At 47.4% G+C, this 25,970-nt stretch overlaps 2 protein-coding genes and 1 long non-coding RNA gene across 3 annotated transcripts in view; 1 reads left to right on the forward strand and 2 right to left on the reverse strand.

The window, feature by feature from the left end:
* Positions 1-2: 2 nt before the first annotated feature.
* Positions 3-951, reverse strand: LOC128723132 (uncharacterized). Its single transcript, XM_053816844.1, has 3 exons — positions 870-951; positions 684-787; positions 3-519 (listed from the first exon to the last, which is right to left on the reverse strand). Exons 1-3 carry the CDS (start codon positions 949-951, stop codon positions 307-309), a joined length of 399 nt encoding a protein of 132 aa, XP_053672819.1. The 3' UTR covers positions 3-306.
* Positions 711-3,291, forward strand: LOC128723133 (uncharacterized). Its single transcript, XR_008410810.1, has 3 exons — positions 711-809; positions 877-980; positions 3,202-3,291. It is a non-coding gene; the product is annotated as an uncharacterized LOC128723133 (long non-coding RNA).
* Positions 3,292-10,739: 7,448 nt separating this feature from the next.
* Positions 10,740-25,970, reverse strand: part of LOC128727275 (mitogen-activated protein kinase 1) — a 31,109-nt gene continuing 15,878 nt past the window's right edge. The window contains exons 2-7 of the mRNA XM_053821170.1: positions 19,006-19,132; positions 15,107-15,217; positions 13,293-13,427; positions 12,783-12,899; positions 12,351-12,707; positions 10,740-10,871 (exon numbers count right to left, since the gene is read on the reverse strand). Coding sequence (XP_053677145.1) covers positions 10,740-10,871; positions 12,351-12,707; positions 12,783-12,899; positions 13,293-13,427; positions 15,107-15,217; positions 19,006-19,132 — 979 coding nt within the window. The remainder of the gene's footprint in view (positions 10,872-12,350; positions 12,708-12,782; positions 12,900-13,292; positions 13,428-15,106; positions 15,218-19,005; positions 19,133-25,970) is intronic.

Genomic DNA, 25,970 nt, shown 5'->3' on the forward strand with positions numbered 1-25,970 from the left:
GTGCAATTAACTTATGCTAAATTTGCTGCTACAAAACGAACTGAAGGCGGTCATTGCACAGAAACTCAGGGCTTTGCAGAACAGTGATGGATGGAACGAAAAGCGGCGAAGTTTTTGGTCGTGCGTGTTTATTTTTAATCAGAACGCCGTTTTTGACGTTTTGCGGCTGTCACGATGACAGCCAATGGCTATCAAAATGGATAAAAAACCAGTTACTACCGGGTGCGATCGGCGCGGACGTAAATTGTAAAACGACCGCAACCCAACCGGCGTAGTGTGTCCCGTCTTTGTTGTGCACACCGTACCCTACTCCGGTAGGTCTAGTTTGCTGTTAGGTCCGTTGAAATTGCCACCTTCCCGGCCGCTGTTTGCCAGATTGTCACGCTCGACCACGGCCGAGGATGTCTCGCTCAGGAACGGCTCTGGGTCGCTGAATTCCTTCCGCATCGTCCACATGTACTCGTTGTAGTCCTGCTTTACGGCCGTGGACGAGGAGGCGACAACGCGATACCCGAGCACCTGCGAAAAGCATCAAATGGAGGACTTATAAACGCCAAAGGACACCACAACATGTCTCGGTAATAACGATTCCCCTAACTAGTATTAGCACTCACAATGAGCATCTTCTAATGGCCTGCAAACCACTTATAGGTTTCTCTCCGTCTGCGTGGTGAGGAACTTACCTCCAGTGCGGTCAATATCACGCACGGATGCTGCAGATAGACGACGGTGGACTCATCTCTGTAGCCGCCGCACGGGAAACGGTTCAGCTGTTCGATATCGGCCGCTGGATCGAACATTAGATACGTGTAAGTTGCAATGCTGGTATCACTAACTCGTAGACGGTCAGCTATAGTTCGTCTGCTTACCTTTCAGGCCGGAAACCAACACCCGGAAGGGTTGCTTGAGACCATAGGACGCAAGGTTCCCGCGTATAAGAACGTATGGCATCGAGAATCGGTCTGCGGAGGTGCACGAATGTAAGTAAATATTTTGTGCTATATACTAGATAATAACAGTTAGTCGCTATAAGAATGGTTTTTAGAGCGGAAAGTGGCCTTATATTGAAACCTAACCTTAAAATCACTTTCCCTGGAAATTGCTTAGACGACTACGGTGTGATTACTCCCAGAGACCGGTTGAAAAAACGGTCAAATGTCGACTGAAAGGTGCAAATTTTGCAGCCATTTGCAACATCAGCTGCTGGGGGTAAATGTAGCAACAGAAATGGCCATTAAAATGCGACATAAACTGTTCGCCGCGCCTAGTCGAGCATTCGTTTGTTTTTGGTGCTAATTTCGATCGGCACCCAAGCAAACCGTGTAGAAACTAGCCGTCCGTTCCGAGCCAGGAATGCGTTGTTTATGAGATGGAGGCATTTCGATGGCAGGAAAATAACGACCCAACCCATGCTCTTGCTCTGGGTTCTGTTTTCCTTACTCCACCCGCATCGGGGCGGTTGTTTATAGACGTGCAAATTTTATGTGCATTACGTGCCGGAAATCGATACCGAACAAACTCCAGTCCGATGGGCATGTACCACGGTTACAGGTTCGTGCTAATTTGCGACTAAAGAAGACGAAGGCGTTTCCCTCCGACCTGTTGACCTCATCCAAACGGTGTGCGAATGATGAAGATTAAAGCGCTTTCCTTATGAGACTCTTGCCACAACACAGAGGAGGTAGAAAAGTACTCAACAAATGATGCCACTCTGCTTGACTGTATGCAAATGATAGACGGGTATATCCGCCTGTGACTGTTGAGGCTTTAGGCCGTTATTTAAATGATCTACTCATGCTGGACATCGTCTCGGCAACAAATTTGCAAACATTACGAGCTATCATGATCGCCATGCCGCACATCCGTTTATTCCTTTTCCCAGTGGAAACAAAGCCACCGCAGTTGAACGGGAAACCAAACAAAGGGTGTTGCTTAAAGCTACCTTCTCGGTTGCTTCCACTATTCTCGGTGCCCTTTACCACGTTCGGTAATAACGTTTCGCTCATCGCGCCGAAAACAAGCCAGGGAATTCATTAGCGCTGTTGCGAGAGGGTTTGTGTTTTGTTTGTTACTTTTTCATCCCCACCTTTCCCGAAAAGAAAGCATAAATGAATGCAATCTTCTTCACGCATTCCAGCGCTAAGTGAATGGAACATCGTACGGAGGAGGGAGGCACCACTAGCCAGGTATTGGAGAGGGGCTTTTTTTTTGTTATTGAGAGGCCAGCAAATTCAGCTGTTGCGTCGTTTGCTTCCTCACGGTTGTTTCTTTTTATTGGCTGCTATCAGCCGAGATGAGATGGAGTTTCGGTTTCACTTGAGGATGTGCTCCAGCGTGAGATGGGGTTTTGAATAATTTCTAACACCGAAATGAGGTAGTGGTAGTTTTTGATCACTTTTGGGCCTCCAAGCCAACGGGTATTAACGCTACAATGGAATGGGAGGAACTAGGAATTTTTGGCCATCTCTTTTCGCGATAGATCACATGTTGTGTATGCAATATTATGGCTCGGGTTTCCAGCTTTTGCATTCACCAGTGCGGGTTTTCAAAGCAATCTCCCCCGAAAAAAACCCACGCACTCTGGCCACCCCACTCTTTCGGTCGGTTCCGGCACATTACGATGCGAACTGAAAGTGAAAACAATTCACGCGCGGCCACAGACCGGAAAGACCCACAAAAGAAGCACCGCGTGAAATGAGATGATTTGATGAAAATTTAACCCCCGCGGTTCGTTGTTCGTTGCGTACACGAGCGCGACATTAATGTGGCGTTTTTCATTTTTTTTTGTACCATGAGATATTCCATCTGTCCCATTTTCCAGAAGCATTTTGATAGCACACCGACCTCCAGAGGGGAGTAAAACAAAAAAAAAAACAACAAGCGAACAAACATAAGCACTCTCTCCGTCGAGAGCTTACGTGAGCATAAACCGCGTGGGCTCCCAAAATACACCCCCCACCATCCGGAACCGGCCTCCTAAAGAATGCAGCCGCACGTTTGTGTTTAGGTTGATATTTACTTTTCCCACGGCCCGTTCTTTGGTTTTCGTGTGTTCGCGTCTTCATCCCCCAACCACTGGAAAAGGTGAAGGTGGCCTTAATTTGTTCGGTCTTTCGCCCATAACAACGGCTCAATTTCGAGCAGCCCTCAGTAGAAATGTTGCTAACGTTGCAAATGTGATCGCATTGCTTCTAATTTCAGGCCGTCGACGATGCCGTCACCACCCGAGGCTCGTCATCCTGTGCAGGAATAGCTTCGAGAACCACTTGTTGTTCGAAACCCCTGGCCACAACGCTGACCGGTTTCCCGGGAAAAAGTGGCAGGTTGAAAATTGCCCTCTTAAATAATGCAACCCTCGAGGAGCTAATGCGGCGACGGTTGGAGGTGAACGAGGAGAAATAGAAGGAAATCGATGGGTTCACTGTGGCCTCGGAAACGGAACCACGGCGACAAACAAATGGACAACAGTTTCAACGGTGGTCCGGTGGGTGCAAAAAGGGAACGCAATCGTCAAGGAAACGCACCATTAGCAACAGTTGTAAACGAAGCAACCTAGGTTAGAGCACCATTCTTTTTCTTCTTTTTGTTCTTCCTCCTTCTAACATCCAGTAATTTCACTTCTAATAATCGAGTAGAAGGCCCTTCGAGCAGGCAACGGTGTGTTAAGCGATTAGCGGCCGTAAGCCGGAAGCCTTCCGGTGCCGAAACGCCGGGATATGGCAATTATGCTTTCACGATGGCTTTGATATCGCCCGTTCTCGTGCTTGCTTCATTTTTTTTGTTTGCTCTCGCTCTCACCAACCAACCAAACCGAGCAACACCAGCTCGGGCTACTTTTCCCAGGCTTACTTGGTTTGTCCTTGACGCCTGGGGATGAAGATCCGTTTCCGTTGCCCGCTCCTCGGGTACCGCTCCCAGTTCGAACTTGTTCCAAACAACACCACGGAAGGGTTTTCTTCTTCTGTTGCCTTTTCTCTTAGATGCCACCAAAGGCTGCTATTTTCTATCCACTACACTGCTGCCCCGTCGTCGTCGTTTTGACACACGGTGGGCATCGCCTTACGAAACCGCCCTACTTCGATCGATGCGTAGGAGGCGGTGAGTTTGTACCGCGTGTGAGAATTGATTTTTTTTTCTCGTACTTTTCTCTTCCAGGAAGAAGGGGTTTTGCAACCCGAAACACACACACACACACACGCACTGCACGGCACCACTTGATATGCCCTACATTCCGGAACCAAACGCCCAAAAGCAGCGGCGCGAACGATGCACGATGAGATCAATTTCTGGAACTGGCGCACGTGTGCGAACGCAAAGGCTCATAAAGAAGGAAGAACCGCAAACACACACACACACACACACACACACACACAGGACAGCACAAAATGGCCAGTGCTCCGGATGCCTGTCTCGGGAGGATGCTGCCCACTCTGTTGGTGGGTTTTTGTGACGAGCTCGCCGAAAAGGACACTTCACGCGCACGGAACGGAGGACGCTACGGCTGGTAAACAACGAACGACGGCTACGGGCGACGTACTGACAACACGCCACCACCACCGGAACCAACCAAGCCAGTCAGCCAGGGCCAGGTCGGGCCCCGGGGGTTCGCTGGTGTTCGGTTGCTCCAACCAAAACGGCAAAGAAAAACCTGTTCCCGAGCGAGAAAACGCCGCGTGCGCGTACGGCGCGTTACGGCATTCGTTGGTTGCGCACGGTGGGCGAATTGGGTGCGTTACGGTGGTCATAATTCGGTGGGACATGTCGGCGGTGGCTAGAGATGTGACCAGAGCGATAAAAGAGCCGCTGAAACGGATCGAAAAAGAGAATGGGGCAATTTGGCCGCTAAGTGATGATGCGAACGCTCACAGGTGGCATGGTCTGGTGTGTGTTTAAGCTTCCCCATCTGGTGGCCGTCCACACCACATCCACACGGGATGCTTGTTTCCCCGGTTTGATGGTCGCCATTCGCATGCTCACTCGGGTTGTGGGTTACGATTCCAACCTTCATGTTCCTCGTCCAGCTGCATGATGATGGCATACGACGGTGTTTTTTTTTTTTTTTGATAGGTCACCCTTCCCGGTGACCACTCTGCGTGAAATAGAACAGTAAACAAGGTGTGGCACGGTCCGGTAACACGAACCGGAAGGAAGATTAGCGGATCTAACAAAAAAAGGGACGCCCAGTGACACTAATCGGCACTCCGGATTGCTCCCAGGAGTGCGGAAGGACACGTGCAAGTCAGGCGCTGATTTTTCATTTTAATGGTGTTTTACTTTTGCCGCATGCTTGAGGGTAATTTTGCGTGCCGCAGAGCCAGACGCGATGTGTGACCGATGGGCGGCAATGACGGCATGCCAGAGAAGGTGTCCATGACATCACCGGGTGTTTGTTGCTTCATCTTCTTCGATTTTAAATGGCTCTCTCACTCGTTCTCTGTCTCTCTCGCTGAAGAGAAACACTTCAAGTTCTAACGGACCACGTGCACTGGCATCTCGATCGATCATTTCCGGCGCCAACGAGGCGTGCCGTGCATGCTCTACCTCGGGAGATGCATCTCTCTCGCTGCATGCCGTTGCACATGCACACCTGCCGGAGGTCAATCAACTGTTGAGCTGGAAAGAGCGGGGAAGGATTTTCTCCTATCGAATGTGGTGAACCATCGATCCGGGAACTATCCGGAACGGGGGAATCAATCGGCCGCTGTTGCGGTAACGGTAACCGGGGGGGGGGAGAGAATCGATGCATTGTACACAGACAGCTTCCAGCGGGTTTCATGCATGATGCATCGTCGTGATTGTGGTTGGTTCGATGCACAGAAGCGGAAAATTTGGCCACAAAGAAGCCCGCCTCATACATCCGATTAAAGGGAAGGGTGCCGGGGATACTAATTACAGGTGGTTTCATGCCGCAAATGCGATGTAAATGTGTGGCCGCGAGTGCGGTTAATCAATTACTTGCGATTCGTCGATAGGTTTGCGGTTAATAAAATGAGAAAATAAAATAAATGTACGAAAGAAAATACCGTTTAAAAACACGAATTATAGAAATGAGAATAATAAATAAATATGTTTTGTTTTTGTTTTAAACCAACATAAATAGCGTTTTATTTTAATTCCCACATCCGAATTGCATCCATGATGCAGAATGCACTTTTTACGGCGGTCGAAATCTCTCCACCCAAAATGCGCAAAAACGTTAAAAACCTCGAAAACGCGCAAGCCGCCAACCAGTCGCAAATTGTCGCTTTTGTAACAGGAGCGCAGAACATCGAGTAGGCTACCGCAACGGTGCCGCGAGCGAAAAAACACGTCGTCCGAAACGCCGTCAGCAAACCAAAATTGGTCGGTTTTGTAACAGGAGCGCAGCACCAGTAGCAGGCTACACCTGGTAGCACGTGCGCGCTTCTCTCTCGTTCTCACCCGATCCGAGTGTGCGGGAAGAGCACGACGAAACACGAAGCCGAACCCGAAGCGGAAAGCACGAAGGCGAAAAAGAGACGCACACACATACCGCATACCGCATGCTTGTGCCGTTATCACGTGGTGTTTTTGCGGGGGGTGGGCTTATCGGTGGGTGGGACCACGTGCTTTTGTTATTGTTTTTGTTTTCGTTTGTTGTGAAGGTCACACGTGTTTACGAGCGGGTCATCGGAAAGCGTGGTTTAAAAAAAAAAGAAGACATTAAAGACGTGGTTTTGTTTTTGTTTGTTTTGAAGTATCTTTATTCGCATATATCGTCTGCCCAATTCGAAAGATTCAAATTTCAGCCCGCCCTTCTTCAAATGTATAATTTTGCGTGTAGATAATCCAGGATGCTCTAACGGTCTATAATGACTGTCCTCCCCCTCTCCCCCCCCCCCTTCCCCTCCCACTGGTGGGCGTGTAAACACGTCACACCGGTCTGTTTTATCGCTAATTAAATTCTGCTCGATTAAAGTAGAAGAAGCCCGAAGAGTAGTTGTACTTCGCCGGCCGTAGGGCCTTCTTCACCTGCTTACTACCTCTGGCCGGCGACAGCGTGTGTGTGTGTGTGTGTTTTTCCCTCCCTCATAACTCTCTGGCTTTTTGGTTGACAACGCACGAAAAAACTCATGATAAACATACATACACGGACATTTACACACATACGCAGTGGTGTGCCAGTGGGGCGATTTAAATGGCGAATGCCGTACATATAATCTCGAATCCTTAGACGCCCCCGCCCCCTTCTGGAGCCCTTAATCTGATCTGCCTGTCTCCTAATTCTCGATGCTGTTCGATGGCTCCGTTCAGCATAATATGCGTAATGCTTTTGCTCCCTCCATATATTTATATCTCACACACGAAATTAAAACCTTATCCTGCTCCGGTTATCGTTCTTTTTTTTTTTGTTTGTTTTTGGTTGCGGTTATATCTCTGCTCCTGTTACGTTTCTATTTTTTTCTTCTCCTTCTTCCAACGCCATACAACTAGGAGATGTGTGTGTGTGTGTCTGTAAAGGGTGTGTGTGTGTGATTTAAACGCTAGTTCCCGGATGGTTTTTTTGTTTGATTAAAGTTTGCTTTTTTAAAATTACACGCAGAAGAAAATGCATACTGTTACGGTGACAACTTTACAAAAACTCAACCCTTCGCCGGGACGATCGATCGATCCTCTTCCTTGTCCTCTGGCAGACCGGGTTGATTGATATCTACTCTCTCTCTCTCTCTCTCTCTCCCTCTGTATCGTAATTTATCTTCCATCCCCGCTTCTCCTGTGAAACTGTGTATATACTAAGAAGGGGTTTTGGGTGTGTGTATTTACGCTTTAAATGTACTAACACGCGCGATAACTCCCACGGCGCGTAACGTCGTCCTCTCACTCACTATCCTTTCTTCTACACTCGCGGCTTGTACTATCCTTGCCCGTGTCCTCGGGCGAAAGAGATCCATTGATATACCTAACACGCAGACCCTCCTGATGTCTCTGCCTGTCTGCCTGTCCTCTACACGCTACAGAGCTTCTAATTACAAAGGGAAACATTGCCAGTTCTTTGAACGGTAATCATATCTGAACATATGCACATACATATTTCTATATATATATATATCGATATGTGGCGCCCGAAAAAAAAAAACAAAACCCCGGGGCCACATGCACACACACACACGTATATACACACATACACCGCGTGCGATGAGTGCGTCCGCGAAACGAACCGGTTGATATAACATTCTTTGCGAAGTGGTACACGGAAGAACATTGATATAACAATTAGATTTAGCGAGAATAATTACAACTATCACACGGCCTCCCGTGTGATATACTGAACGTGTGGCGGCTGTGTGCTTTCCCGAAACGATGATGGAAAAAGGCGAGCGAGTGTGCAACAACAATAAGAAAGAATTGCGTAAGATGCAAAACACCTCGAACCGGGTGTGCCGCCGGTGTTCGCCGGAATCTAGCAACTAACACGAGGATCACGATTCATCATCATCCCCCGGACGGGTCGGGTTGGATGCCTGCTGCTACGGGAAGAACGGAGCTGACGGTTTCGTGCGGTGTTTCCCTCACTATGTTGCGATCTTCAAGCCTCTCTTCTCTCGGTCTGATCCTAACCGTGCCCGTTAAGTACATGTTTGCCAGCGCTACGTATTTGCAAAGCCACGACCTGCCGCTACATTATTTCATCCTATCTAAAAGTCTTCTTATGCTCTCGGGTGGCTAGTGCGGCTGGGCTGCATCCCGTAGGACAGGGCGCGGGGCGTGACGGTTGGAATGATTCCTTGGAGATTTTCGCATGCTTCGGAGAGGGCGATCGAAAAGAGCTACTCCTAATTGGCCTGCTGCTTCATGACGCTTGGCTCCTCGGTTTTCTAACACCTAACCTGCATCCCGGGGGTCTGCTGACGCCTTTTTTCTTTAAACGGTTCGATTAAAGCTACCGCCGAGCGACCAATGCTGCATTGGTGCAACAAGCAGCAGATAATTTACCACAATTTCACCACGCAAATGCGGCTAATTGAGTCGAACTCATGCATAATGCGACATTTAATACCGCTCGTCGAAAGAATGCAGCCACACGCGGCAAATGAACATGGATCGATAATATGTTAACAATTTCACGCCCTGTTGTTGCACTGGTGGCGTTTAATGTTATGCGTGGGAGAAGGCTGTAATCAACTCGCGTTGGAAGGTTCTGGAACTGTTTCGCGATTCGTTAAGCGTTCACATTTTTATCGCCCGTTTTTCATTCCACAATTGTTCCATTGTGAAGCGAAATATACAATGCATAACCGGTGGTTTGTTTCCGTGTGGTTAATTTGCTGTCCTTAATTTGTTCTTGTTTCAACAGGTGTGTTCTGAAATACTGAATCTGTAATGCCACTGTCCACTGTGGATCGGGATATTCGGGCTGCCTCGCATACTAGCGCTAGTGATAGGAGGTCTGATCCACGTTTGGGGTAGCATTGAGAGAAATGTGTTAATTTATCTATCAATGAACTTAAGCTACGGTTTCTACAATTCATTCGCGCGCAAACTCTGTAAGGAACGATCCATATACACTCCTTGCGTACGCCATTTAAAATCGATTCGTGTTGGAATTCTTGAGAGCTTTCGTGTGCATCTCTCGTGCGATCCTTTTTCAATCCCTAACATACGCTCCAACAGCCTATCCAAGGAGGACGATGAAACGGAATTGTTTGCAGCAAATGCCGCATTTTATCTTGATTTCGTTTACACTCAATTCTGACTGATTTGGGAGCTATAATAATTCGGTTCTCTCTTCTTCCCGATTGTCTCGAAGGAAGCTTATGAATGTTTGGAAATTTCGATCGAATCCTCGCACAACTGTACGCAATTGACGCAACCTAACGCAACCTAACCGATGGTAAGACTTACAACTGAACGGGGGATGATGTTGTTGTGTTGTTTAAAAACAAATGTGGGGGTATATTTCGCTAGCTCTTAAGAAAATAAATTGGTTTACTATCACACCAATGCACATGTACAAAACTAATACACCGCCGGGACACCCGAAGGGACAACCTAACGCCACCGCGCAACGGTTCCGAACAGGCGGCGTTTGCCGGATCGTTAGTTAATCGAGTCAGAAAAACAGCGATCCTTTACCAGCTGGCTTTCAGCTGTGCTTTTTTAAATGCCCGCTAATCCCACGCCCCGCCTAGGTCCCCCACTCCGTGCTCCAAACTGCTACAGAAGAAAGCTAAAACTCGCTGCACATCCTCCCATGCTTATCACAAACATTACTCCCCATGAACCGCGCACATCATGCTCTGATACTCTGAATCCTCTTTACATCCTTGCCGTGGGTGTGTGTGTGTGTGTTTTTTTTTATCGCTTTTTCCATTTCCCTTTCAGTGCCGTGGGTGAAACGGGCAAAAGAATACAAAAATTAAAACGCCATAGGCTCTCTCTCTTTCTCTCACTCTTCGCTAGCTAAACCTTCCTGCCGACCGGTCCGGGTGATCCGGAGCGTCCACAGCGTCTTTCTAATGCGAGCTTTGTCCTTTCGTCTCACATCCACCTGACTGAAGGGCGTGTTCGGTTACGTGTCTCTGCTACTTTATGCTACTGCCGGGAATATACACCAACACCCCACTACGTATACGACGCGGCACGCATATGTCCCACAAAACAACCGGCCGGGAACCTCTGCCGCAAAAGGATACGCGAGCTATAGCTGCTCCCCCCGCTGGTAGTCTGCGATCCGCTTGGCTGGCTGGCCGCTGAACGTTGCACGGATAGACTCGGCCCGTTTACATGCCATCCGGAAGGTTCTTATCGTTGTGGTTGATGCGCAGCGTTTCATCGAAGATTAATTGTTTCAGCGTCTCCTTGGGCAGATCATCCAATTCCATCGCGATGCGGAACGGTTCCTCGGCGACGGGCTACAACCGCGCGTTGATGATGGCGTTGACGTCGAGCAGCCAATCCATACCGACCGACAGGGTGGTGGGTGGTGTGCCATTCATTGCAATGAAATTAAACAAAAGAGATGCAAATGATTAATGAGCGCTGGTACGCGAGAAAGAGCACGTCGTTGCGGAAATTGCTGTTCCGCCACAAATAGTACACACAAAGTAAATCCTTAATATCAATCACTTCCAGCATGCGGTCCGCAAGGCTAAGGATAAGGCAGTGCTAACTTGAACACACGTTAGCCTCGACAACGCGAAGAAAGAACGAGAAAAACGAAGTGATCAAATCACCGAACTTCGAAAAGAAATTTGATTATCGCAGCACTGACCTTCTGGCTGTGTTCTATCGCCAGCAAATTGGCCAATGGATAACACGTCCTTGGGGACGATTTTTTCACAGCCACTGCATTTTCGCTTCGATCGTTCGTTCGCGTATCGCTCTTCCTCCGTACAGAGGATTCCTTCTTTTCGTTACATTTTTAACAAAGTTTCGAAGGATCGGTACGTAACCGAATCAGAAGCGGCAATCGTGACAGAGAAGCAATTTGCTGGCTTACGTGCGGTGAGTCTTGTTTCGCGTGCGTTTCCATTCCAGGACCGGCAATCTCATCGTGTCGGTCTCTACCGGAACTGGAGAAGCATCGCGAGCGCAAGGGAAGCTAATCATTGTATTAATGGCATAAGCATGGCTTCGTGTGACGTCAGCACAAAGCATAGACCGCACTTTCGGTGAGAGAAATTTCCAAATGTTTCTTTTTTTTTGTTTGCTCGTAGTAATAAAATTAGGCAACAACATGTTACCAACACGGCGCGATAAAGTGTCGCAGGAACCGAGAAAATTTGTCACGACACATCCTCCCATTTTCAGGCCGGGATCGGGAAGAAAACATGTCAACATCCATGAAAAAGTGGGAATGCAAACGCACGATGGCGTGAGAGAATAGGACACCCCTAATACTAGCTGTTCAATTAACAGAACGGATTACACGCTAAAGACGATCCCCGGTTAAGCCGAGATTCATTCACCGTTCAACCGGATTCCGAATGAAACGAATTTGGATGCAATCCGGTGACGCAATTTGCGCTTAAAAGCTCTCACTGGAGCAAATTGCAACCCACTCCGGTTGGTTCCGCTCTAATTTTCTCTTTACGGATCAATTTCAGCGTTCTTGTCGCGCGGGGAACACGATTACTTCCATTTGCATGTGCGCCAATTTAAACTCTCATTACGCGGCTGGTTGAGCAGGAGCACATTAATTTACATTCTACAGAAAGGATACTCGAGCGCACTCGAGCTGCCGAGACTCGAAACTCCACACGGTGGGAATGTGTGGAATGGAATGTACATCAATCAACCCCCGGAAACACACACACACACACGCGCGGACGGACAGGTGCAACTGACGTTCCACGGGACAGGATGTTCCAGGATGTTCTCGGGACACTCACCTCGTCCGCCGGATCATAGTACTGCTCCAGATACGGATGGGCCAGCGCCTGCTCTACCGAGATACGGTTGTGTGGGTTGAACGTGAGCATTTTGCCGAGTAGATCGAGTGCGTTCATGTCCGCGTTTGCGAAGAGGCGCGACCAGGGAACCTTCGGTTTGTACGGCAGCGACTGCAGATAGCTGCGCGCCTTCTCGTTGATGATGCATTCCAGATCCTCCTGGGATGGTGAGCCGAGCACGCCAAGGATGTGGTTCAGCTGGTCCAGGTAGTGTTTACCGGGGAAGATGGGCCGATTGCTAAGCATCTCCGCCAGTATGCATCCAACTGACCAAATGTCGATCGATTTTGTGTAACCCTGTGGGTGAAGTCGAAGTTTCTTTGCTGGGGTTAGAGACACGTACATCGTACATCTGCTGGTTGAATCGTATACCTTGGAATTGAGCATGATTTCCGGTGCACGGTACCATCTGGTGGCCACGTATTCCGTCAGAAAACCCGTGTGATCGTGCTCGGGATCAGCCACGCGTGCAAGACCAAAATCACAAATCTACGGTAGAGAGAGAGAGAGAGAGAGAGAGAGAGAGAGAGAGATAAAATAGTGCAATTCATTAGAAACAAAAATTCGTCCAACCGTGTGCGGCTAATAATCCGAGATAGCGCGCTTAAAAAGAGTATCCTGTTGTGTGATCTCGCCTTCTCGAGTAGGAATATCTAATTAATTTATTCATCCCATTTCTTGGCATACACAAAAATGGCACCGAGCTTTTTTTTGTGTGTGTTAATATTCATACCCCACGAAACGTTCTAGCGCAGGTCCGCCATACGAATGGCCAGTGCAAAATGCAAATGCCCCGCTTCGTTGACCTACTTGCGGGAAATGCAAAACACCTGAACGGACGCAGGACACGGAATCCCATCAGGACGGTTGGTGGATTTTTACCTTTAAATCACAAGTCGTATTCAGTAGCAGATTGCTGGGCTTCAGATCTCTGTGCAGCACGTTCGCCGAGTGGATGTACTTCAGGCCTCGAAGTATTTGATACAGGAAATAGCAAATATGATCATTACTTAGTCTCTGTAAAGGGGGGGAAAACGAAAGAACGTGTCGTGAGTAATATGCGGCTGTAGCAGTAATGTTGTTAAAGTACAAGCAAACGAAATTTCAATGCATCGTGTTATTCCGCATTCCAGATTGAGGCGATTTTTCTTCGCAGAACCACAATCAACAAGCCCGGAAAGTTTAGCAACAGTGAAGGTACCGGTTTTTTCCGAGAAAGCCGGCGCCTAAAACATCCGGCCCATCTTTTATTTGATGTCAAACGAACAGCGTCTGCAAACATTCGCAACACTCGTGGGACAGCAGATCCATCAATAAATAATCAGTCAATGAAATATACACATTCCAACAACCCGGGGTGACGGATCTGCGCGATGGATCTGTGTTTTATCATGGTGGGGGGCGGCGCCTTTGCTCCTTAACTGATTCCAGCGAGGCAACGAACCACCCTGGTTGAAAACTGGATCAAACGATGTTTTTGCTCGATTCGGTTGGGTCGATTTTTCACACGAAAATTTATTTTACCCCGCCAGGATAAGAGGAGCAGAATCAGCCAGAGAGCGAGAGCAAGAGAGCCGCAGTGTTCGAAGTACCGACACTCCGTTCTTTTGCTGGAGTGATACCTGTTTCAGTTTTACCGTGCACGCCCGCCGCCGGGTTGGAAATTTAATACTGCTACGAGATAAGGGTCATTTAATCAATCACACCTTTCTTTGTTGCGCGAAACCAGCGCCACCGGTCGGCTCGAACCCGCACGAAACGCGTTTGAGCAAGCACGAACAAAGAATTGGTTCATTAAAGATGGAAATTTCGTTCCACCGAGGCTAATGAAGCTTCCAGCGCCACAAACGCAGAAGGTGACCGAGCGCGACCGATGCTTTGACGGTCGAAACGCCCGGATATGGAGGCTGACAATTTTTCGCCATTTTTCCGATCCTTCTCGCAACCGCTGGCCATTCCGGGAATCGATGATCCGGTGGTGGTGATGGGAGCGAAGGTGATGGGGTATGCAAAATACATTGAATTTTCTTACTCCCCTCGAATCCAAAATACTCGTCTCACAAGGGGAAGAACATTATGTAACGACCAACGGGTGTGGGTGTGGTGGCGCCGCGCGAAGGTTCCGGGAAGTTAATTCGATCTGAAGTACTGCCTAATTGAATTCCAACATAGAACTTAGCGCGGAACTTAGCTGACGGCCAAGGATCGGTGGAGGCCATCGAAACAGCAAGCTGGAAGTTTAACGTGAACTCGTCGGCGCATCGCCTGAGGAGAACACGGTCGGAGAAAACGGTACCTTATCGTGTCCTGAACAAGAACTTTTGGCTTTTGACTGCCCGATGGTTGGTTGCTTTTTCGGGACGTTCGTACGAGCTTTTCCGAGCGTATGACGGAAACACACCCAAAGCGAATGCCTCCCGGTGGCAAATGGAGCGAACCGATGGCGATTATTAAACCGTGCATAAATGAGGGTGAACCCAATTTGCGAACCGCTCCAGCGTACGAACGGGAGGACAACCTGTCAAACACATCCATTCGGTTCGGTTGGTTTTGGTTTTCGGGTCAACGGTTCCGGTGAACGAGAGCGCCCCATTCGTAATTAGTGGCTTCGAGTAGGGCAAGGATCGGAGAGACCGGGACTTCAGAGTTTCAGAAAATGCGGGAGGAAAATGGCGTGCGTCTGCGACAGTACTTACCTGTGTTTTTAGTAGTTTGTATAGATCAGTCTCCATTAAGCACTGAACAATATATACATCTTTCATCTGCTGTATACTAGGCACCCGGAGGATATCTCTTATGTCTATTATCTGTGGAAAAAGTAAAAAAAAGGAAACGCAAATGCTGCAATTAGAACCGCCGCTGGAGTAATGTGCTAATTTACGGGGCATGTTGCCATAAAAAAGACTTAGTCCCTGTGCCTATCCCTTGCTGCGGATGAAATAGAACAAGAAATAACAGCGCCGTGGTGCTTCGAAGCATGGTCATGTTTTCGAAACGCTTCTCGTCCTATCATGGATGGAATGTCTATCTCCAACAGCGTCATCGCCATCCCCATCGAGGATTGTGAAGGCTCTCAAAATCATCATCATGCCTTTGCCTCGCCTTGGCCGGGTATAGCGAACGAGCGAGCTTCCGGGGTCAAAGATAAACAAATCCATAAGCCTGTGTGCGGCGGCGCCCAATTCACATCAAGCACGGTTTTCCCCAGCTGCGAGCGGATGCTTATTTTAAGTACCAGCAACAGCAACCTACCGCGTCGGGGAGATTCCTCCGGTCCATTCGCGTCCTGACCGGTCAGAGATGGGAAACTCCTTCCAGCCACACTCTATCTTCGTCATTCATCAGGTTCCTTTTTCCCCGAGCTGATCCGCGATCCCCAGGTCCGGCGTTATGATGGAAATTCCGCACCGAAAAGGGAAATGCCTTTGGCATCGGCGTCACAGGAAAACAAGGGCAAAGTTTCGGACTAATGTCGAGCCCATGCTTCGCGTCTGAAGCAAAACCCCGGGGTGGCCACGTGTTCGGTATGGGATTGAATGAAAACAACCTGCGGTGTTGAGCCGTGAACTTTCCGATCCCGCTTGGTCCGAGAGTGAGAATTGTTTTGCTTCCAAATAGTACATCGTTCCCGTGGCTCATTTCTTGTTTCGGCGTAAGCCAGAGAACCAAAAAGGGGTGGGAATAATAGAAAATATGCGCCTGTCAGCAAGCCTTCCCCAGCGTCGTGTAGGTGTTTGAGTGAAGCCTAGATGTAGAAGGACGTCTTCCGGCTCCGGCGGAAGTTTCCTATCACATCACCATCTTCAAGAGTACGTGTTGGTAAAATCGTGCTACAGCTACAACAACACGGTTGGGGTGTTTTGTGATGGCTAGTTTTTTTTCTCTCTCTCTCCCAAACAGGCGAGTAATTTCGCCACACGAACTAACTCCATCAAGCAACACAAGCCCCAAGCGGTAATCTGTTTCGCTCCCGAAGGCACCTAGTGTAACCTGCGGTAAATTCCGAACGATTTCTCACACGGAGAAGCGAAGGAGGAAGAAAAGAACCAATCTACCCACGACGTTACTTCAGTTACACGATTTTCTTCATCATCGTTCAGTGTGAAGGCTATCCATACGTTGATGGTTCGAACCGGGACGATCAGATAGAGATGTGGTGCAAGGATAACATGTCAGCAGGAAATGGATATCGCTCTCTGCTGGCTCATCATTGCCCGGCAGGATACGCCCCGAGAGGGTGAAAACAAGCGCTGGTCTTTGCAGAACGATAAACCTGTACACTGGACGCAAGGTATCTCAGACATGGAAGCAACAAAGAAGAAGCTTAGCGAAATTATTTAGAAAATCCCATCCAAAGGTGATGTGTAACAACAATGAAAAGCTCAATGGAATGTAGATTTGTGACCGAACTGCTAACAAATGTATCATCATGACGACAATCGTGGTCTTTTAATCTTCACACTCTCGATTTCGCACGCCTTTTATAGTTACTGTCGTGAAAATAGAGCTGCGCAAATAGAAACAATACCTTCCTCCATCAGAGGAATCATTAAACAAAACACCTCCCGCTCCTAACGATCACCACAACCGTGTATCATCGTTTAATTACAGCCTTGAGTGAGATTTTATTGCACGGCCTGATTGTAGTTTAAGGTGACATCATCCAAACAGCACCCAGATAAGTCACTAAACAATTAGTGGGCCGTATGATTCACACGATACTACAATCAACCACTAACTGATACGGTGCGAACCATTTGAAGGTTTCATAAACAAACAAATAAACAAAAAACCTTAACCTTATCTCGCAGACCCCAATAATGAAAACAGAAATTTCTTCGAAAAGAAAGCTGACTCGGTGAGTACAGAAAAAATCCCGCAACGTGTCTTAACGACCTTCGCCCGCTCAATTCAGGTCATTCAAGCTAATCTCTACGCGCGCGCGCGCGCGTGCCAAACAATGAAACGATTGCCGGAGGCACAATTAAGAACATGCACTTGCGAAAACCAGCGATCTGGAGCAACCTGCCCGACGTATTTTGGCTTCATTTATCCCATGACAAGCTCATTTTGGAACAGACTAACCTAAACCGGCACTTGATTGACAACTTTCGGAAATGACATCGGGAGAGAGAGAGAGAAAAAAACCGGGGCGGTAATGTTTCGTGTCCTGTTGGGTTCTTGTGTCTTGAACGATTCGAGGAAGCAAACAATAAATGCGAAAGCAACAACACTCTCTACAGGGAGGGAAAAACATGAACAATACATTGCTGTTCGAGTTGTACGACTCAAAAGCTGGAAGAATCTTCTTCAACGAGAGCTAAAGACGGCCCGAATCTTAAATGGGATGAAAAGGATATTAAGTTTTCAGTGAAGCCTGTTGTTGGTAACGTTACAAGCAGGTCCGCGAAACTCGATGAAAACGAATAGCGTTTTTAAAATGGACATCATCCACCGAAACATGTAAAACATAGACAAAAGTGTATGATTACATGATCCAAACGGACTTGAAATCAACAATTTGTCCAATGGATTTTGTGGAGCAAAAACTGAGAAGCAAAGAGATCAAATACCTAGCTGAGTGTTGAATCAGCGATGCAGGAGATCATCCAAATACGGTTAGCTGGAACTCAACACCCCAGAACCAATGGTTCGCGTACGGGGAAGAGCGTCAGGAGAAGAGCGAAACATTTTAATGGACTTTTGCTCTTGACATTCCGCGACGTTCCATTTTCCCAAACGGTCTATCTCTCGGTCTATTCGCTAGTCTGACTGAGAGCGAGAGAGAGAGAGAGAGAGAGAGAGAGAGAGAGAGAGATCAGACCGATTTTCTCGGACCACTTCAAGTCCGATCGCTTATAATGGATGGTAGGGCAATAAATTGAAACTCCACAGCACTGGCAGCACTTTTGACGCCGGAAACGACTCGACCCATTCAATTATCGTTGGTGGTGCGATAAATCTGTGGAAAAACGCATGCCCAAAAGAGCCACATCACGTCGAGACGTCGGCGCTCGCCTCAGGCGCTTGTTTTGTGGAGTGGAAAGTTGAAAAGTTCTCAAGCCATTTTGTGCTAACCGTATTAGGCGATGCGTTAAACCATTTACCCAGCCGTCCCTGGTGGAAGTCAGGCACTCTTAGAACGGCTCGCTGAACCAGGCTCCCCATTGCCGTTGACATCATGTTTGTCAGTCTCGGTAGCAAATATAGCAAGGAAGGAACGTCCAAAACAATTACAAAGTGTAAAACTTTCACCCTAAACAAACCGGGTGGTGTTTGCGCCGCATGAGATGTAAATATTTGTCCCGAAAATGTAAGACGCAAAAAAAGAAGACGCTAGGATAGCGCTGAAGCTTCATTGTTCGCGCACCTGAAAAGAAGAATGTCCTGGGGAAGTTCCTTTCGGAAAGCCAACAATCAATGCATCGTTTGAGCGTCATGAGCGCAAGTAGCTTTGGCTGTTATTGTCGTACAAAATGTGTTTCTTATAACAAATGCTAGTGAAACAAATTTTGATTTGACAACATACACCCACGAAGGCACGCTGAACGTCGGATCTTTTTTATCCTGATCCATACATGCTCTGCATACTTACGTTTTCATGTTTGAATCTGGTAAGAATTTTGATTTCCCGCAATGTTCGCTGACAGTAGGTCTGATGCTCGAAGGGCGAGATTTTTTTGATGGCAACTTTGGTCTTGGTGACAGTGTCCACCGCAGAGCTGTGAATGAAGGTGAAGAAAAAAAACAGAAACAAACCATTATTATTTTCGTACAAAATGCATTAAGCGGCAGTGGCGTTTTTAATAACCACACCCTTCCGTCTGCAATGGACGGGCGGAAATAGGCAAAAATAGTAATCAAGCGGAGTTGAAGGAGCAAATCACGTGGCTTTTTTTTGTCTCCTGCACGCATTACATCATTACGCGATTCTGAGAGAAAATGGCGCTCATTTAAACGCGAAATAATTGTGTGTACGCCTTCAGCAGCCGTTTGACGATTGTAAACGTTTCATTGGACGTAATTTTCTTCATTGTATATGCCATTTCCACGAGCTCGAGCCTTCGGGGAAGTTTTTCTAAACGATCCCAACACGAGATGCTGCGGATATGATATGCTGTTTTGCGCTGCTGGGAACACTCCCGGCTCCCGGGTTGATGAATCGAAAGCCATTTTGCTGCTGCGCGAGACAACTTCAGAAACGAAACTGTCAAAACTTTCCGCTGGCCAAAACGAGATCTGTGGCTTCTTTTGCGACTCCGCTGCGATGGAGAGAAAAATGGCGAGGATTTTTCACCCGTGCGGTCACAAGGAACGGAGGCAGTTGGAGGGCAACGGAGGGCGATAACAAAAAAAGAAAGAAAGAAGGGAATAATACAGGCAAAAAATGAGTAACTTGATGGAAGCCAACTCCAAGGGTATGACGAGGAAGCGGGCGACGCGAGCGGACGTTACACAAATAGCGTAAATTGATCAAAACGACCGGATGAGCCCACCATTTTGGAGGGATCGGCGTTTGGTGCCGAAGGGGGCGAGGGAGGGGGGGGGAGATGGGATCAAAAGCAAAAGCGAATAAAATAAAATAAAGGGGCGTACCCATGGTAATGGCGCTCGGGACACCCGTTGGGAACATCTGTTGAGACTTGCCCGGGGCCGGTTTGGGGATGGTAATTTTTTTTCGTTTTTCTTATTATTCTAGATAGAAACAGATCGAATATGTTTATTTTTATTTTCCCGAGCCCATGAAGGATAGTGCTGTTTGGCACAGAGCCGGTGCACGTCAGCATGAAGCATGTCTATTTTATCTGTTTATAAAGAAACAACGTTTGCTTCCAGAGGCAATCGTTTCTCTTCTTTTAATTTCTTTCACCAAACATGGTTGCTACGATACTGGTTTTCCGATGAATGAATACCCGGTCAATATCATCCAGCCAGCAAATGCGAAAGAGCAACATGAATAAGTTTTATTTTACCTCAATCGGATATACGTGCCAATAAAAATTGTTCTGAAATTTTCTTCTTCTTCTTTTTTTGCCCGCTCACAATTAATACCATGTGAATTTTTTAGAAAAATAATTAGAATCAATGGTATAAACGTGTCATTGGAATGTTGATACAGAATCAATTCAATCAAATATTCTTCAGAATGATTTACTCCCATGTTATACCAACGTTTTTTTTTCCCGACCACATAATGGAGGCGCCCAGTAGCTCACGGCAGATGATGGTTTTATTCGAAGAAAATATTACATCAACCGTGAAAGCATGGGCAATTCATCTTTCACCATCATTTACTGGACAGCTTCATTGTTCGCATGCGTGAGCACTTACGAGAGATGAAGTAAACAAGCATGCACGAACTCTAAATCGACACATTTCCCGCAACCGAGTGGCTGAGGGCCAATGCAAGGAGTTAGATTCGATGTTATTACAGCATTATGCTGCACCCGTTACTGATGACGGCGTCATGGCCTCAAGCAAGCGATATGATTCCGAGACGCACAAAAACAATGTTTTGCTGCCAGGCGGATTCGGAGAAATGGGCGGGTTTGTTTCATTCGATCTGGTAGAGATAAATATGGAACGAAGGACGTTCTCTTGTTATGGTGGGATCTCGTTCACGCTCTACATAATAATCGGAAATGTCCTGCGGGACGGGTACGACATTCCATTGGTAATGTAAATTTCGGTAAACCGATACATGCTTCGTTATATTCAATTTCATATTTCCATTCAAGGTACAAGGTTTGTGCGTACATAGAAAAATCAAACGAAATATTAGAAGTAGGAAAAATAGGAGCCCCATTCTGCCGGTGAATGAACACCGGTTATTAGCGTTTGGAAAACCACCATAGTTGGGTGGGATTACTCGCTCCACATTGCCACTGAAGTATCCCTTGCTTTCATATCGAATTGAATCGAAAGCGTGATCCGAAAGGGAACGTAAACAGAGAGCTCTTTAACGACCTCCTTTCTCGTGCGGCAGTTAACTTGTTGCTATGTGCGCCAACCAGGTCCATTTCCCAAAGGCGCGTCCTTCGTGATGGTGCGCTGTTCGCAAGCGTTCCAGGAACTCGCTGGTAAAACTACACCAACGCGCGCGTTCGTTTATTTGCTTTATGGTGCTTTCGGGGCGTCGCTGGTTTCTGGTTACGCGCAACCGAGGATCCTGTGAACCAGGACCTCCTTGCAGTATGGTCATCGGGATGGGTGTGTCTAGAAATGCGGGAGAACTTAGAATCCACTGAAGCGCGCACGCGGAACACGACCAGAGTGGATGAATATTAAAGCTCTGCCGAGCCCACGCATCCTGGAGAGAGCGAGCGAGCGAGAGAGAGAGAGAGAGAGCCTGCAACGAGCCTTTGTTGGGTGGGCGATTTATGAGCGTTAGCGCAGTGAAGTGAGGCACATTTCGAACCGGCCCCAGGTCGAAATATTCCAAAAATTCATCAGGAATCTCTTCCACGGTTACCTCGGTTTCGGTGGGTGTGTGCGCTTTGTTCTTTGCGTTTTCGGAAGGCGCTCGAGGGTCGGAGAGCTGAAATGGAATCGCACACCCGTTCGGTTACGCAGGAGGCGCGTGCTCAGGGGAATATCTCGAAACACAAGGGAGGTGGATTTTGATGGTATCATCTTTAAGATCATTTCGGCTCCAAACGAGTAGCATATGATTCGATTTAACGAGCCGTTCTAGCGAAGATGGCCGACGACAGAGGGAAATTCACCACTCATTTTCATCGCCGTGCTTGGGACGTGCGAAACCAACCGGATCCGTTCCGTGTTTCACCACCGACGGTGGTGGTGTGTTGATGCTGTTGTGACCAACGACCTTTTAGCAGACGGTGCTGTACATCCTTCCCTTTGGTTCTTTGGTTACGTTTCATCGAAAAAAGAGAACACGGGCTAGCAATGCAAACACAAACACATCGCCACACCGACGGATGTTCGGAACCATCGTAAAAAGAGGCACCCCATCACGTGACGATTCTCTTTTTGCAGTTGCTCATCTCGATTGCGCACTCCAGGGGACACCAACGACGTCATACCGTCGTCCTCGAACAAGGCCGGGTTTGTGTCCTCTCGACACCGCCAGCAAGCAGCAATCGGCAATCGGATGTAATCGAACTTTATAGAGTGGAACAAATTAAAAGCTAATATGTGAACAGGAACAAGCAAAAATGGAAAAGCTCTTCTAACCCTTGGTTGTGTTTCAGTTTTGTCGTGCGAGCAAAAGGGACACGAACGATATGTTTGAGAATCGTCAACGCTTATTTGCTACCACCTCTCCTGGACGTCCTCCGGTTGCGTAGCTAGACCAGGCACTTTAGTGCGGTGCGCGAAAAGCGCAACAGATGTGATGTAACGAGCGAAAAACACAAAAATCGATACGTCAGACGTGAAGCGAAAGCCATTTCCAGGAAGAAAAACTATTTCACAAATTGAGCAACGTTCCAGGAATAGCAGCAGCAGGAGTGAAATCAATCAAACGGAGAGACAATCGACATGAGTTTTTATTTGCCGCGTAAAAATAGACCCTCGGTTGTATCGCAAAAGCTTTCGGAAATGCGCAATAGAGAGGTTCCATGTTGTTTATGAACACTTTTGCGAGTCCGTTCGGGCGGCGGAATGATAACGTACCACCGCAGTGCAATCTCTTTCCGGTTGTAATAAAGTTACGCATAAACTCCTTACACCGAGCCTCGGGTCAGCGGACGGCCCGGAAGGACCACATCAATCCATCTCACGGTAAACGGAAGCGCTTGCACAATGACAAGTAAGAATAGATGGATCCGCAGGCGGTAATTTAGAAACAGCGCCACAGGGAGGAGCGTGCCACAAAATCAAAGGACAGGGTGGTCACTGATTTGCTCATCACTGGGTGTTTTGCGTCGTGTCGTTGATATTAGCCGTGCGAAACAACGAAGCGCAATAAAAGAAGCACTTATCTTTCTGCCTAAGTGCATCGTAGACGAACGGTAATGAAAGGATGAAAATCTTTGCCGCGTAACTCGGCAACGGAAATTGCCAGTGGCCGGGAGATGAATGCCTTCCGGATATAATTAAGTGTTTTTTTTTATTTTTGCGTCTTCTGCTTTCTTTCGATGAGCATTTCTTTTTATGAGCAACTAAAACATCCTTCCCATTCCCCCCGGTGGAGTTTGTAATTATAGATCACGAAAATTCAAACCATCCAACAAACAATAAAATGTCAATTTGCACGGTTTAATCGTGCCACGGCACACATGTGTTATTTTCGTCACTTTGCAGGCCTTCGCGCTGCCCTCCCAAAAAAAAGGCATTAAAACTTTCCAACCGTACGTTCTACAAATGATCACACTTTCCGTCGTATCGCGCGTGCTGTCCACGCGTCGGTTGACATCGGGTCGCGATAACAACTTGCCCGGTCGACGAGACGACTGGTGAAACTTTGGTAAAAGTTTTCTCCAGCGCTCAACTGAGCACACCCAAAAAATGACAGAACAATAAAAGCTCGGGCCAGGGTGCCTGAACAAAAAAGAGGAATAACGTCCTCGCCCGTTCGGGAACGGAATTTTATTTCGGTTCTGTGGCACATGAATTTTTCATTAATTTTCTACCCAGCGAACGCAAAATGATGCCCTTTTGAAAGGATGGGTAAGTGGCGAAACTCAGCAGACAAACAGTGATAAATTGAGGGCGACATATTAACGCACCAAGTTGCTCATTAATTGTCGTTTTGAGTGCTTCAGGGATTTGAATCCCTGACAAATCGATTCGCATAGATACAATAACAAAAAAAAGGACATAAATCGATGTGTGGCGAAGCTTCGCATCGTTCCTTGTGTCACATTAGCCGGCAATATTTCCACCAATGCCGGGTAATATGTGTGTCGGTTTAGCCGGGATTCCAGGATTTTGGGCTATTCAAATCGCGAAAATGTCCATCCCACGCAAGAGGCGAACAGATATGACGCCAATCCCACACGTCAACTTTTTAGCACGAACGAGGACACAGACATGTGTGATGGCAAAATTTATGTTCGGTTTTCGTCCTGAAACATCCATCAATCGCGATGTAGAGCGCGGTTGGTTGGCATAAATTTAAACACACCCGTGAGCGACACGTTTGGGAGTTTTTGTGCAAAGCGAGGTTCATAAAATATGCTGCATTTTGAAATATATTTCAGAAAAAAAAACGCGACATAAAAAAGATCACATTTCCTGCAGGCATAGTTTTGTTAATCAATAGACCGCATTATATGTTCGCGTCAATTTATGATACACCACACGCTAGCTCGCGGAATTCCGTTTCGCAGGTTTATTACAGAAAAACACGTTATTTGTCCGAAGGAATTTATACACCGATCATTGAACGATTGATGCGAATTTAACATGGACAAAGAACGAGTGCACAACACGTTGAGTTGAATAAAGAATTCCAGCGTATGTTTGATAACATAAGTTTAGCAATACAATGTCGAGTAGAACTTGGAATTGAAATTGTTAGTGTGAGAATAAGGTGAAAATGAAAACCCCGATAAGGTTGAGAGGAGCGCCAAGTGTTTAATTAAAAAAGCTGCCTACTTCACCCCCCCCCAAAACGTATCGGTGCGTGTTAGATCAAACAATGTGCCAGCAAAGAGACAATGAGCCGAAGAAAAAGAAAACACCCACAAACCACTTTGCGTCACGCGTCCTTTTCACAATTTCCTTCAATTCTCCACCACCGGTTTCAAGGTTACCTGGAGCGAGATTCTAACGGTTGCCCTTCGCATTCGCCTCACCGAGGTAGAGAGAACTTTCCGAGAAAGTGCTGGATGTGGCATAATGAAGACAAGGTACCTAACGCTCTTGAGCGACACAGGGCATGTGGCGCAGAAGCTAGCGAATGTGAAGGACACAGGGAAATGGTCGACGCTCTCGGGAGCTAAGACCCCCATCATTTGAACGTGAATCTCAATTCAACTGTAATTAATATCTTATGAGGCCCTCTGGGCGTTTTTACCTGCACGTTTCATTATACTCAGCGCCACGCTGCCTCCTCGTGGACCGCGTTCACGAGCATTTTTCCCGACTTTTCCGAGCAGGTCGGTACCGGCACATATCCTTGCGCACAGGAGACGCGAACCGTATGACACAGCCTCCATGCTCCGTGCTGTTTGCACTCGAGATTGAAGTGACGGGGAAATGAAACGATGTCGTTTGTCTACACTTACGTGTGTTTGAATAGCTTTTAGCATACCGAGCCAGGGTAGCTATATCTGCTCCCTTGCGATTTTCATCCGTTTCTTCGCTTTTACAGCAGCACGCAAACCCTCTCTCTCTCTCTCTTGTTTAACCAAGCGCGGCTCTTTAGCCAAGGTAAACGGAAAGACGTAAATCTGACGTTTTAAGCATTTGAAACACAATATCATGAATGGGGGGGTTTCTGTTTTAGGCACATGCCAAATTGGCACAGAGGTTATCCTAAGCGCAATTTTCATTTTAAACCACCTAGTAACAGATACCATAGTAAATCGGCCCTTTGCCGGAGGCTTTCTAAGCTTCCTAGCTGAACGAGAACAGGCGTCTCTCCATCGT

The sequence above is a fragment of the Anopheles nili genome, chromosome 3, assembly GCF_943737925.1.
Source record: "Anopheles nili chromosome 3, idAnoNiliSN_F5_01, whole genome shotgun sequence".
Lineage (NCBI taxonomy): Eukaryota > Metazoa > Arthropoda > Insecta > Diptera > Culicidae > Anopheles > Anopheles nili.

Excerpts from the sequence above, each read along its gene's own strand:
- LOC128723132 (XM_053816844.1), bottom strand. The coding sequence starts at position 951 with ATGCCATACGTTCTTATACGCGGGAACCTTGCGTCCTATGGTCTCAAG. Across the intron at positions 788-869 it reads GTTGGTTTCCGGCCTGAAAG|CGGCCGATATCGAACAGCTG; the intron begins GTAAGCAGACGA and ends TGTTCGATCCAG. Across the intron at positions 520-683 it reads TGATATTGACCGCACTGGAG|GTGCTCGGGTATCGCGTTGT; the intron begins GTAAGTTCCTCA and ends TGCTTTTCGCAG.